This window comes from Protopterus annectens, chromosome 5.part0 (assembly GCF_019279795.1).
Source record: "Protopterus annectens isolate FY-2018-M chromosome 5.part0, PAN1.0, whole genome shotgun sequence".
In the NCBI taxonomy this organism is placed as follows: domain Eukaryota; kingdom Metazoa; phylum Chordata; order Ceratodontiformes; family Protopteridae; genus Protopterus; species Protopterus annectens.
Genome location: NC_056735.1, coordinates 1,811,453,672 through 1,811,469,058, shown reverse-complemented (window position 1 = coordinate 1,811,469,058; position 15,387 = coordinate 1,811,453,672). Strand labels below are relative to the sequence as shown.

The 15,387-nt window shown below is 40.6% G+C and overlaps 1 protein-coding gene across 3 annotated transcripts in view; it reads right to left on the bottom strand.

Annotated features, from left to right (window-relative positions):
• The window catches only part of SENP7 (SUMO specific peptidase 7), a 2,310,641-nt gene that overhangs the window by 864,952 nt on the left and 1,430,302 nt on the right, over positions 1-15,387 (bottom strand). For all 3 annotated transcript variants that reach the window (XM_044071599.1, XM_044071598.1, XM_044071600.1), the window contains exon 13: positions 11,479-11,658. In XM_044071599.1, the coding sequence (XP_043927534.1) occupies positions 11,479-11,658 (180 nt within the window). The remainder of the gene's footprint in view (positions 1-11,478; positions 11,659-15,387) is intronic.

Genomic DNA, 15,387 nt, shown 5'->3' with positions numbered 1-15,387 from the left:
CATGGCGTCGGCTGTCAGCTTTGTACTCCTGGCGCTCTGACGTCAGGGAGCATGGCTGAACAGCCGACGCCGGACCCAGACTTTGGGATTCTGGCCGACCGAGGACTGCCTGCCGGCAGGGCAGAACCTTACAGTCATGGCTGCAACAGTGAAACACGATGAACATCTGGTTCTATATCCTCTGCTTGCAACTTGTGAAGGAGTAACGGACAGAACAGGCATGTCTGGTCTGGAAGATGTAGGGGGATTTCCCTGAAGAGAAGAGGATTTTCTGTCCTTTCAAGAGTATTTTCACTGAATTATTCTCAACATCCACTTGCCTGGGACTTACTTGTGGCCAGGATCCTGGATCAAGTTAAAGCCATGGGGTAGGTGAAAGGAGAGGAGGGACAAGAGGAAGGGATGGTATGCCCTGAGTTTTGGCATAGTCACTCTTGAGCAGGGGGAAGATCTTTTCTGGGAAAGGAATCCCTTTTTATTTTATTTGGAAGTACTACCTTCCTGCCACTTCCTCTTGGTACCCTGACTCTTGTTAGGCTGGGATTTCTGTTTGTTCTAACCTTTGAAGTTAGATGCCTTGTTAGAGGAGAATTGGGAATATGACACATTCTAGAAATCCCATGCACCAACTTACTTCTATCATCCAATTGTTTGAGAATCTGGGTAGCAGCAGGACCAAACACAAAGTCAGAACTTAAAGGAGCAATCAAAATCTCATTTTTTTTAAATCCTCTGGAAAATTCTGGTTATATAACCATGCAAATCTAGGCAATACAACAGAAGTAGCTGCATTTCTAGAAATAGTGTCGGTACCTTCCAAGACACCTAAAGCATGTTTCAAAACCTATGTTACATTAGAAACAGTCTAATTCCTGTAATACTGTTCATCAAGTCATCTAAATTGTAAGCTCGTAGCAAAATAAATTTCCACATGAAGCCCTGATAATTTCAATTTCTCAAGACAAAATAAATGAACTGAGCTAACCCCCCCCCCCCGAGATTCTAACCACTTGGCAATTTTATCCAGTGGTACAGGGTTAGAAGAAGCTAAGGCTCTATTGTTTTAGTTGGAAAATGAGGAAAACACAGCTGGGTCAGCTGATAAAGGGGGAAGGAGAGCTGCAAGTTTAGAATACAGCTTGTATTTCCTCATGGTCTTTCTAGGAACTGGTTCACTAGCCAAAGGAGTTTTACATGCAGTTTTACAGACATTTTCCAAGGCTGGTAACAGATGAGGAACAGCCAAAGCATTTGGAATCACATAGAAAGATAATAAACTCTGCCAATGTTTGGCATAGCTCCAGCCTCCAGATTGCTTCCAGTCAAACACATGTCTAAACCTACCCATCCAACGGCAAGGTAAAGCAGCTCCACGGGAACAGCCCATCACAAATCCAAATTTTTATTAAATGCAAATGTTAAAAACTCGTAATATAAGCACTTTCATCTGCCTCTGCAGACTTCATCAGATACAAATGGATAAAATCAAACAAATTAGTTTAAATAAATAACACCAATCAATATACTGGTACACACCCACCCCTTCTAACAGCATTTTAAGTGGCCCAACACCTTTTTTTCCTTAATCTGCACACCAAATAAATACATTGTATAACAATACTAAAATACTTGTATTAAAAACACCTTTTTTAGCACGTTACTTCAATAAAACTTTCCTAATTAAATTAATATTTTATACCCTTATAAAAATCAAAGTTTAAAAATATAAAATGTAAATGGATATTCGCAATCAATATAAAAATAATAGCATAATGGTTGAGGTGCCCACCTCAAAAACAGAAGGTGCAACCATTATGCTATTATTCCTTCCATTGGGTTTATGTTTATTTTTTGTAACTTTAAAAAGTAAAGATTATTTAAATATATACTGGCTGTAAATACTTGTCATTGTGAATATGCATTTACCCCATGCTGGACTGCCAATTTCCAGGCCTGAAGTGCAAGTCTGCATAGCAAGTAAGATCTTGTTCCCCCCTGTTTGTTCACATACCAAAGAACAGTAGTATTGTCTGTGAACAATTTCAGGGGTCCTTGCTTCAGGTCATGTTGAAAGGTCCTCAGAGCAAAGATGAGAGCTCTCATCTCTCTGATGTTGATGTGTTCCCTCTTGCAGGGGCCTGTCCATGTGCTTTGCACCTTCAAGCCACCCACAGCAACTCTCCACCCCAGATCTGAAGCACCTGTGTATAGTTCCTTCCTTAAGCATGGCAGGAAGGGAATGGTGTTGTCCAGCAGGTGGGAGTGTTGGGAACATGTGGACCTCAAAAGCTTGCTCATGTGGAGTCTTACACGTGGCAACATAGGGATTGTGGAAGCAATGTATCCTAAGAGTCTGAGGTATTCTCTTGTTGTCATTGCAGGGGCATTTATGACAGACAGCAGGTATTCCTTTAGGCTTTCCACCTTGTGTGGTGGGAGAAATGCCATCATAATGTCTGTTCTGATTCTGCACCCCAGGAAGACCTGGTCCTGGGAGGGGTTTAGGCTGGATATGGGGAAGCTGATTGTGAAGCCAAGAGACTGCGTAACAGAAATGACGGTCTGGAGATGGGTCTGGAGGGTACAGTAGCAGTCTGCCTGGATCAGGAGGTCATCCAGGTATGGGAAAATCTGTATCCCTAGAGCCCTGCAGTAGGCTACCACTGGAGCCAGGCATTTGGTGAATGACCTTGGAGCAGCAGGTAGTCCAAAGGGTAAAGCAGAGAACTGAAAATGTGAAGAACCCACACAGAAGCATAAGTACTTCTGTATTTGGGCCTGATGGGGACACGTAGGTAAGCATCTTTGATGTCCAAAGTGGTCAGAAAAGCCTGAGACATTATCATAGGTTCATTGGTAGGTTCTAGGCTATCGGCCCTAGGGCCTATATAAGCCTAGCCAAAAAGTTCCCTGGCTTTCGCCACCCAAGAAAGTTATTTTCCTGCACCCCTGTCAAGCAGAGCCACAGAGGTGATCCCCGGGGTGAATTTCCTACTTCCTATCCAACTGTCTACATTTCTCTTAAAAAGAGGGCTAATGAGGGGCTTTACTTGATGTGACTGGGTAGTCTGTTCCAGAGTATGGGAAGTCTCTAGGACAGGAATCTATTTCTCCAGCATGTTCTGTTTATTGTGGTAGCAAGGTTTAGGTCCCTGGAGCATGTGGCACGGAGAGAATGGGGTTTCTTTAAGTGTAGCATGTCCAACAAAGTTGGGTTTGACATGGTTTTGTACTTTAGGCAGTAGTCGCCTCTGAGTAGGCGATAGGCGAAGGAGTAGAGCTGGAGTTTTTTGAGGCGGTCTGTGTATGGCATCTGTTTGAGGCCGGTAATCCAGTTAGTGAGGTATTTCTGTGGCCTTTCTAGTTGCTGCAGATGTCCTGCGAGGTACATGCCAAATTGGGTGCTGTACTCTGTGATGGGTCTGATGAGGGATGAGTAGAGAGGAACAACAACCTTTTTTTTTCTGGAGGAGAACCCTTTAGTGATGAGGTGTGCCACGTAGAAGGATTTCCTGGCTACTATGGCAATGTGATTTTCAAAGGAGACACTAGTGTCCATCTGTGTCCCAAGGTCTCACCACACTTTCGGTGTTAAGTAGGCTACCGCCTATGTGGTAGTTCATGGGTACAGTGTTTTTCCCAAAGGGGATGACAATACACTTTTTGGCACTGAGCTTGAGGCCATGACTTTGACACCAAGCATCAGTCTCAGTGAGGCCCCTTTGTAGAATGTACACATCATTAGGTGATTCTATTATGACTCCCAGTTTGCAGTCATCTGCAAACTTTGTTAACCAAAGACCTGCTGTATTAGCCTGGATGTCTGAGGAATAGATGCCAAACAGTAGAGGACCCAGGAATGAACCCTGTGGTACTCCGCTTGTCACTGGTTTGAAGCTGGATGGGGAGTCAGCTACTTTCACTGTGTGGGTTCTATCAGTGAGCCAGTTGGCCACCCATCTTGTGACATAGGGATTTATGCCCAGTCTAGTGAGTTTATTTATAATTCCAGAGTGGGGGATGGTGTTGAATGCCTTGGTGAGGTCAAGATAGGCTGTGTGCACCACTTTATAGAAAAGTGTTTGAAAGGTAAGCATGAGGAAGGCGGGTACCAGAAGAAAGAGGTTGAGATACGATAGGTTCAGTTTGGGTCTCCATGGGCCATCCTTTCTTGGGACTAGAAAATGTCTGGAATAAAAGCCCCTTCTCTTTTCTGAGCCTGGAACTGGTTGAATAGTTCCTTGGTAGAGAAGGCTGTCCAAGACGGGTTGAAATTGGGGTAGTTGGGTCCTATGGTGGCTGAGGTGTGCTCCTACTAACAGGAAGAAAGTCCTAGGTCATGAAATTACCTTTTTCTATGATAGAGAGAACCCACTTGTCTGAGATAATGATTCCTCAGAAAGGGAGACAGCGAGAGAGTCTCTGAGAAAGAGGAATACGGTCGTGAGTGGGGGGGGCAGGTAGTTGCAGACTACCTGTCTTGTCCTGAAAAGGAGGTTTCTGAGTTGGTGTCCGGGCAGGCCTAGGAGGAGTCTGTTGATTTCTGGAACTCTTTTTCCCTAGCAGGAGGAGTAGGAGCAGAGTTTTTTTCTAATAAATTGCGTCTTCGTAGGGTAATTCCTGTCAAATTTAGGAATAGATGACACAAACAAATGTGTCCTGAAGTTCTTTTTCCTTTTGTTGCAGGGTTTTGAAATGTTCTGCCACTTGGGAGCCAAACAGGGCTGAATTGTCCAGTGGGGCATCTAAAAGTTTAGCCCTATCATCATCAGGAAGGGGTTGCAACCTCATCCAAGAGTACCACCTGAGCACTGAGGCAGAGTCTGCAGAAGTGGCCAAAGCCTCTGCAGCATCATAACTGCATCTGATTAAATGTCTTGTCACTTGTAAGGACAAGGAGATCAGACTAGAGATTTGGGATTTTGTGGCTAAATCAAGGAGCCCATCCAAAAGCTTAGAAGCCTGAGATAAAAAGGGCCAGAGAGTACTTGGACATGTGTGTCTGGTAGCTGACGGCTCTAAAGGCCAGAGTTGCTGAAGTATACACCTTCTTGCCAATTCTCACCATTGTTTTGCTGTCCTTATCAGAAGGGATGACAGAGGAGCACATTCCCTATGGCTGACATCAGACAACCCACATACCTTGCAGTGACTAAAGCTTTTGTATACTGGCCAGATATTCGGGTTGCTAGGTGGAGGCTATACCCAAAGGTTAAGAATACTGCAACAGGAGAATAAAAGGACATCTCACTTTCTCTGACAGGGTTAGGCTTCTCCTGATGGGAAGGGCTTAGCCATTCTCCCTATCTCAGAGAGTCAGACAAGGGGATTCTGAGCTCTGAAAAGTTACCAGTGTTTGTGCAGGCACAGAATTCCCTATGCCACTGAGGCAGTGTGAATAATGAACATCAGAAGAGATGTGGTACAAACTGTGATGCATAGACAACATGGATATTTCCAGGAACAGATGCTATGCCTGCATAAGTTTAAAGTGAAGAAAGTGATAAAGATCCAGAAGGTTTTGTTTAGCAATATTTTAAAAAAGGTGATGTGGTGCCAGCATCTTGGAAGAAAGCTGTGGTGGCTATATTACCCAAACAGGAAAGACCCCTCAGAATCAGCTAAAAGAATGACACAAAGTGTTGCCAAAATGTCTAGCTATTGTTATATAACAGTGTGGTTTAGGGGAGAGAAGACAAACATTTGACAACATTAATAGAACAATGGTGACCCACAGGGAAGCACAGAGTAAGAAAGCTCCATTCTTTTAGGTGGATTTTGATGCAAAGAAATCATTTGTTAGAGTCTGCTGGGATTTTATGAGTAGGGCAATGGTAGCATTTGCTTTTCCTGATAGAACAATAGGGTTAATAAGGAAGATACATGAAGCACACAAAATAATTAATGTGAGAAGGTCCCTCTCCGACAAGCTGTGTACGAACAGAGAAACCTGGAAGAAATGTCCTTTCACTTTTTTTACTTGCTTTATACTTTGATTCATTAGCAAAAAAAAAATATGGGACTCTCAAATTCAAGGGCATAATTGGTAAGATAATCAAGAAAAATTAGCATTATTTGCAGATGTTATTATTTTGTATTTGATAAATCCAGAAAAGTACATTTCAGAGTTGCGGAAATTTCTGAGATAGTTTATTTTATTTATTATTTTATTTTACATTTGTTGACTGGGCTAGTCCAACTGGATATATGTCCATTTTCAGTGGAGGCCCGGGGAGAAAAGCTCCGACAAACAAAAAATCACAGTATCATTTATAATATGAGACATTTACAAATCCAGCTAAATTTACAGATACTCATCCCATTCATTACATTTTGTTGCATTTCTGTAAACAGAATCATGGTACATTTCAGCTATGGTTAGCCATTCAAAAAATTCCCTAACAAAAATTTAATAGAAGAGAATACTTTCTTTGTAGTTAACAAAAAATAGGTAGCTATATACACTCTCTTAGTAGTTAACAGAAAAGTAAATAGTTTATACAGGTATGGAGATAAATACTTTGAGAAAATAGAGGTAGTTAGTCAGGGTTAGAACAAGGGCATAGCCACTGTGATTTAAGGTATGGCTTCAATTTGCTTTTAAATAATGTCGTAGAGGTAATGGTGGTTAGGTATTCTGGGAGGGAGTTCCAGGCTTTCCCCACTGTATTGGCAAATAAGCAGTCATCAGCCAAGTTGTTAGCTTTACCTATTTGTACATGTAGTTTACTTGATGAGCATAGAGTCTTGAGGTTGCTATAGGGGCTGATTAGGTTAGTAAGTATAGGTGTGTTAGTAGGTTGGTACAGGATCTTGTGGTCAACTGTTACCTGGTTGAATAGTATTGTATTTGGCAGTTCTAGCCATCCTAGCTGTTTAAGATTATCACAATGATGGGCTCTGAAGGCAGACCCAGTTGCAAATCTGGCAACATTATTGTAGGAGATTGCTAGCTTGTTGATGTTGTTTTTACATACTTTTGTATATATAGGCGAGGCATAGAGAAGGAAAGAGATTAAGTGGGTACGGGCAATGGTGGTCTTGGCTAGTGGAGTCAAAAAGGATTTAATCCTGTATAGGGATCCTAATTTTTTGACAACTGTTTTTATAGTACTATTAATATGGGAATCAAAGTTAAGGTTGTTGTCAATTAGAACCCCAAGAAGTTTAGTAGTACAATCAGGAGATATAATAGTGCATTGCTAGATGTGACAGTAAAATTAAGTGGAGAGGCCCTACGGGTGGGAGTAAATAGTAACCATTTTGTTTTTTTGGGATTCAGAATGAGGCATTGATGTAGAAGCCATTTTTCGGCAGTGTTAAACACATTTTGGGTTATGGACTGTAGGACAGATGGTGAGGTGGGGCAGAGCATATTAACGTGGAATCATCCGCGTATTGGATACAAGTAGCTTGAGGTATAACAGAATATACAAAAGTCAGACTCCAAAAACCATAAAGCACAATGGGGCTGGAACGCAGGAACAAAACCACCAAGATAATATAATCCCTCAGGCAGTTTATTTACTAATAAAATCACAAAAATACTTTCTTCAACAAAACCACATTTGGTTTTGTTGAAGAAAGTATTTTTGTGATTTTATTCGTAAATAAACTGCCTGAGGGATTATATTATCTTGGTGGTTTTGTTCCTGCGTTCCAGCCCCATTGTGCTTTATGGTTTTATAACAGAATATAGGTCATTTATAAAAACAGAGAATAGGAGGGGCCTAACATGGAGCCTTGAGGGACACCAAGGACAATTGGGAGGTTGGAGGATAAGTTGTTCTCCCATAGGACAGCCTACTGCCTGTTGTCTAGGTATGATTGGAACCATTGAATAGCCTGTGTGTCTAGAGACAAGTTTTTGAGAATATTAATGAGTAAGTGGTGGTTAACCATATCGAAGGCTTTCGAAAGATCAATGAAAAGGGCTGAGGATAAAGTGTCATTGTTGCAATTCTTATTAGTAGTCTGTGAAAGATAAAAGAGCAGAGGTGGTGCTATGAAATGGTCTAAAACCATGTTGACAGTTGGCTAGTAAATTGTTTTCTATTAGGTGGTTTAACAGCTGCTTATGAATGTGTTTCTCCATGATCTTTACCAGTGGGGATAATATGGCTATAGGTCTATAATTTGATAATTTGTTTGGGTTACCACCCTTATGCAAGGGGATAATGTGTGCAATTTTCCAGAGTAATGGGATAGTTCCTTCGGTAACAGTTCTATTAATCCGGATGGAAATTGGGAAGGCTATGGCTTTTGCAGCTTTTTGTAGGTATTCTGCAGGTAATAGGTCTGCAGAGAGGATGGTAGGTTTAAGTTTATGTAAAAGGCTGCAGACAAGGGATGTAGGGACAGGTTGAAAGTGAAATGATGAGGGTGCATTAGCGATGGAGGTGGTTGATGATGATGTATCAGGGGATAGCTGATTAGCAAGACATTGAATGGTCTCTGTGAAAAAAGTGTTATAGGTATTGGCTATTTGATTGGAATTGTCGTGATCAGAGCCTAAAGGTACGGGTGTGACTAAATGACCTGGGTGTAAGAGTTTATTAATGCCTGACCAGAATTTTTGTGTTTTATTTTGGTGGGTTCGCTGTAGCTCAAAGTAAAAATTCCTTTTGTCTAACAATATGGCTTTTTTTGTTTCATTTCTAAGCTGTCTAAACTTTAATTGATATACAGGGTTTTTAGTGGAATGCCAGTTTGCCCACAGTTTATTTCTAAGGAGGATTTTTTGTTTGGTAGTTTTTGAGAGCCTGGGGGCTGGTTTAGTCCTGGCTCAATTTGTACGTGTTGGGGCGTGGTAGTCTAAAATAGCTAAGAATTTTGAATTAAAGTATTTTACTGCTTCCTCTAGAGGTAGGTTTTTCAGGGGTGACCATCACATGCCAGAAGTTCTTTTTGAAAGCTGTTGGGGTTAAAATTCTTTTTGGTCCTTATTGCCCTGTAGGCCATTGGGTTAAGAATGTCACTCTTATATCTGATTATGAAGGTCAGTGAATGGTCGCTTCCGCTTATATATTCGGGGAGGGTTCCTACTTTGTAAGTTTGGTGGTGACTGTTTATGAGAATCCAATCTAAGGTGCTTTCCTTGCCATTACGTTTACTGGTCCTTGTAGTTTTAAGTATTTTCAGGATACAAAATAAATGAAGATAAAACAAAGGCTATAATGGCAAACTATGTACCCAAAAAAGTATTACTTCAGCAATAGCCACCTTTATGGGAACATAAAATAAAGTAGTTAGGTATATGGATTAAAAGGTATTCTATTATGGTAGCTAAGGACAGGTGGGAAGAAATTAAACAAAAGATAATACACAAACTGATATTGTGGAAGCCCTTAATTATGGACATGGATAGTATAATACAAGCAATAAAAATGCTTCTAGTCCCTTTAGTTTTATATACATGTCAAGTGTATTTTTATCAACTAGAAGAAAAGATATGGACCATAAATAATAGAGAGTTGAAAGAATGTATTTGGTTGGAGTAGAGTGCAAGACTTAAGTGAGATAAGTTGCTTCTACCCAAAGAATAAATGGTTTATGATTATCTGATTTGAAGGGATACTTTAGTCGTACTTAAAAGCTCATACACATAACAGAAGCAGAAGGTTAAAGAAGAAAGGGATAATGATGAAAAGGCACAGGGGTGAGTTCACAAATTATGGAAACAGTAGGAACTGTAGGTCCTTAAGGAGAGTAATAACAGTCCCACAGAATATTATATTCATAAAGTAGCAGAAATTATTCTATAATCTACACTAAAGGGAATGAAGAAAGGGGATTTTAACAATAGTAATGACTGCCAAGTGGGGACACAAAAAATAGGCAAGAGGGGGCTGGAATTTATTGGAGAAAACTAACAAAGGGAATAAGATACTGGGAGAAAACAAGTAGACAGTGAAAGGTAAGAGAGAGAGACATTAAACCAAGCAGAAGTTTGCACTGCAGGTTAGAGACTGCCTTCCCTACCAGGGATTGGTAACACACTGTAGGCAAAGAGAAATGGATAGGGGAGTGCTAAGTGAAAGACCAGCTGTGGTAGGGTTTTTAAACTAAGTCTAAGATAGGAGCTGTTGTTAAAGGACAATTAAGTAGGGTATATTAAGTACGGAATAACGTATAAGAATCATTCAGAAGAGGTCAAAAAGACTGAGAAGAAAGAACAGAAAGGCAAACAACAATAAGACGACATCTGCATGAATCCCAAGTATGCAACAAAGTCTTAAACATTTAGAATTTTTGCTCATGCAAATAAGCAAATGCTGTATGTGTGATGGAACAGAAAAAGGTAACTGGGAACATGCTTTTTGAGAGTATAACAAGTTGGCAGATTTTAAAAAGTCTATGTAGAATACATTGTCAGAAATGTTGCGGTAATAAAGTGGTACTAACTACGGAAACAATTCTTTTGAGCTAGGATACAAGGCTTGAAATGCTCAGACATTATAAGGTCTTGCCAAGTTTAATGATACTGGCTGACAAAAAAGTACTAGAAAATGGAAATGAAAATCTAAACTAACTGTAACTGAAGCAATGACTATTGTACGAGACAAACATGGAGGTGGCATCTTTACTAAAAGGAAGGAGCACACTACATAAAAATAAGTGGAATATGTGGGAACAATAAATGCAAAATAATGTTCAGGACAATGAGTGAGGTTTAAGGGAACACAGAAATTGAGTAAATTAAATAATGTTGGTGTGAATGACAAGTGCTTAAAAGAAAACATACAAGTATAATGCATGAAAAAGAAAAAAAAATGTTAGCTATGGTTTGTTTTCTATTACTGTATGTCTACAATATAAAAAAACTGAAAAAGTTGTTTAAAAATGTTAAAAAAGCAGCTACAGCTTAAGACATAGTTTTCTCACAAGGCATAATAAGTCAGATGGAAAAGAAATGGGAAGCAGCTGAGTATCAGGTACTGGCATCACATTCATGGTCTCTGCATCAATAATGCACAATTTCCAAAAGCGAAACGTTATGAATGATGAAAACTATTATGCTGAGACACACACCTACTGACAAGATTTTTTTTATTTATTAAGTGTATATGAGAAAAAAAAATACATTTTTCACTTTGGGGGCAAACAGAGATTACAGCATCAAGATGGAAATAAAAGTATACAATACAAGACAGCACACTGGCAGCAATGTCTTAAGCAGGCCCAGCAATGATAAACGTATGAGGAGTAAGAATGCAATCCATCTCTTACAACACTGTTAATTTTGTATGTAATTCTGGACAGCAACAAACTAAGCAAAACATCTCCAAGTGGTCCTAATGTGGTCAATATGGTGTCTACCAGAAGAGACAACAGTGAAAATCTCCAATGTAGCTAATGGGGGGGTGTACTCATATACAGCAAAGGGGGGGATAAGCAAAGTAAAGAATTAAACAGTACTTTATCACAAAAGCATAATGAAATGAATCAGAAAATAACCTACTTGGCACCACTACTTACGTTTTTCTGCTACCTCCAAAGACGACAACTCCTTGAGCACTTGGGCAAACTTTTTTGGATATAACAAAAGTACAAGGCAGCCATGCTTCTTTTTGGAATTTGCTGGAAAGATGACGTCCCATACACCATACCCTTTTAAATAAGATGTTTCTACTGTCAAACAATTTTTATTCTCGGAAGCTAATAAAACAAGACAACATTTAATGTTTAGTGATTGTATCACACATTAATATACAACAAACTTTTTGCAAGTCAAATGTAAACTACTTTTCAACACTGCAAAACAAAGCAAGTGGAAACTTATACATAGCATTTGAAATAGCTCATGCTTAAGTAAGTGGAACAAAGTGTACAAAATGTGCAACGTCCAGAAGAAACAGTAGTTCATTACACTTAGGGCAACTGTCAACCTGCGGTTACATTTTGGAGACATGCTCAATGCCCATTTTTAACAAACTGCCTAAAAGAATAACAGACAGCTGAAGTGAAGGAAATTATCACAAAAACAGATATTTGATGGAATAATTGTTGATGCAATAATCATTAACATCTAGGCTTCTTCACAAAGCTGGTGGTCAACATCCAATCTTTCACAGCAGTCCAACTTTCCTGCCATGGAAGGCTAAGACCTGTCCTTATGCTGAAGTCCCATATGTCAAGTTAGTGTATGCCCCATAAAAATGTAGAGCAGTCGATTGTACTGAAAGGAATTCAAGTTAAACTTAAGGTCCTGGTTGTGTCTGCCCCCCACCCCCTCCTATCACCACTGTGACGGCTGCCAGCCTAGCTAGATAGAATTTTGTAGATAATTCTGTCATTGTAAATATTAATGTAATCTACAGGCTTGTTTCACAAATGTAATAAAAACTAAATGTAAGAAAACTTTGTTATATGCTGAACTTCAAAAATGTAACCACAGTGCACCCTGCTGGAAGAAGGCTGTTAAGTAAAGAATTACAACTGTGTTTGATCTCAAGCTTGGAGACAGGAAGTCCGGGCTAGCAAATTCTTTCTATTGTTATTAAGACAGAGATAACTGCTAGATTTTACATGTAAAGGTGTCTTGTATTGCTGTTGCTTCCTGGCTAGGTGCAGCATAGCTTACAAAGAAACAAATTCTGAGTTTCTGTTAGCCTCGGAACTAAAGGAGAAGTGATCAAAATGATGCAATGCAAAATGACTCAGCAGTACTGGGTATCATCAATTTAAGACTTTCTCAGAGAGAAAGATTGAGCATTTTGGATTTTGTCTGAAGCTGACAACAACTCACCAGCACTTTGTCTTGTAAGTAAAGTTATTCAGAACATAGTTTCTCTTAGAGTTAGATAGGAATTTAGCCAGATTAGTCTAGCTGTTTTCTATATTTATGTCAGACTATCCTACATTATTGTTTTAAAGTTCCTGTGATTCCTGGGCTCTTGATTAGCACTTTCAATTGATGAGATTTACTTGTGTTTTTATTATTTATTATTAAATATTTTTAAACCTTTCAACTGTGGCTGTTTTGTGTAGAGATAATTTAAGCTCTTAGAGAGTACTTGCATGTGTTTGGTGATATTGTCCAAGCCACTTCAATAGTCTTGCTGCTCAGTCACACTTACTATTTGGATAACAGAAATATTACACAGTGAAATTGGTTACCCTTTGGGAATGACCTTATAGTAGCTGATATTAATGGTCAGTGGCAGCTGGTACTACTTTACAGTCTGAGCAGAAAGGGGGCACAGCTGGAGATCTTGCACCAGCATTCCCCAGGAGTATCTGCGTGTTTGTATATAAATCAAATCTTAGAGAGTATTTGCGTGTGTGTGTGTGTGTGTGTGTGTGTGTGTGTGTCAGCTACTTGGGCAGGGACACGAAGTACTGGTTGGACAGAGAAAGTGCTGGAGGTTTTAGCTTGATCACTAGGCTGAGATATGGACCCTAAAGCTGTGCCAGTGGGGAATCTTACTGGGGATCGGGAGAAACCAGCCCCAGACTGATTGTGATCTCTGTGTGCTCTTAAGGGAAATTGTACTTTTCTGTGTGTGTACTTGTTATCCCCCCAATGTACACATCCCTCACTGGTGCTAGTGGAGAGGATTGAGACTCCTTGATTACTGGGCCAGTGTGTGGGTGTCACATATTAATTGGATGGTAGTGGTGGGATATCCACACCACATATTAACTGTTTGGCAGTGGTGGGATATCCACATCAAATATTAATTGTTTGATTGTGATGAGATAGCCACATCATATATTGGCTTGTAGTGGTGTGGACACTGAATTCCTGTAGCTTGTGTACAGTGATCACTGGAGGTGGTTTTGTACTCAATCAGCCACACAGTGAATATTCAGAGTTCAGATCACAATTGTATTATTTCTTTTGTTAGCTTACTTAGTCAGGGACAGCATGCAAGCATGTCAGCAGAGGAGTACTGTAAGCTGACAAGAAGCCAGTTGGCTGAGATGTGCCAGGCTAAAGGACTGATGCATGGAAACCTGACTAAAGCAGACATGATTGCAGCTTTGGTCACAGCTGCATCAGAGAATAGCAAGCAGGAGGAAGATCAGACTGGCCGTGGAGATGTACAACACTCACAGAATGGACAGCTCAACCTTTCTGCAGATGACTTAAAAATCCATCTGGAGCTAAAGAGACTTGAGTCGGAGGCAAGGCTTTTGGAAACAGAGGCAGCAGAAAGACTGAGATGTCTACAGGCTGAGGAGAATGAGGAAACAGCTACGCCTGGAAGCTGAGGAGGAGGAGAGGCAGAAGCAGCATGAAAAGGAGATGCTGACTCTTTGCCAGAGACATGGAGATAATGGGGAAGGGGGTAACCGGACCCTAGAAGCATAAAAGGTCAGTAAATTTCTTCCGCAGTTTACAGAGGGGGATAATTTTGATAGTTTCATTCATATGTTTGAGAGGGTATGCAAAAAGTATGATGCTGATCAAAGGCTCTGGGTATGGTTCCTGACCCCCTTACTCCATGGTAAATCTAAAACTGTGCTGTCTAAATTATCTGATCGTGAATTTTTTGATTATACTGCTGTTAACAATTATTTGCTAGAATTTTTTAAGCTAACACCTGAAGCTTATAGGAAAAAGTTTTGTGAGCATAGACGCAATGCAGATGAAAGTGTGTGTGAATATGTTGCTGAACTAAGCACTTATTTTCATAGGTGGATATCAGGTCACCACGTTTGAAGGGCTGGCAGACATTTTGGTGAGGGAACAAGCCTTCAGCACTCTGCCTGAGGACATGAGGATCTGGCTAGCTGATAGACAATGTGCTACTTCAGATGAGTTGGGGAAGAAGGGAGACACATACCTAGCAAGCAGGGTATCAATGCACAGGAAAGGGACACCCAGTGCTGCTCATGTGTCTAAGGGAATCCATGGTGGGCAGTCCAGACTGCCCCAACAGAATCTGCCAAGAGCAGGGGAAGCCATTAGTCCAGGTACACATCCAGGACCTAGAGTTAAATGTTCTGAATGCAACCAGTGGGGCCATGTGGCATATAGATGTCTACATAGGCAAGGTGGGGAACAAAATGTGAGGGAGCCAGTAAGTGGGAAGGACAAAATGCCAACTGTAGGTTGTCTTGAGACAACCAGGGTACCAAACTACCACCAGAGGTTACATCCTATCATAGTGAATGGCAAGGAGGCCATTGCTAAGACAGAGACAGCCACTGCCATAACCATTGTGAAGCCTGTAATGGTTACAGAGGAGCACTACTTGCCTGAGCAGACTACTCCAGTCAGAGCGTTAGGAGGGACTCCACTCCAAATACCTTTGGATAGGGTTCACCTTGACTGGAAGGGTGGAAAAGGAAGCCAGCAAGTAGGTGTGTTTGAGGATATCCCTGCAGATGTCCTGATAGGGAATGATTTTGATAATGCAGTACCATGTGCTCATGCAG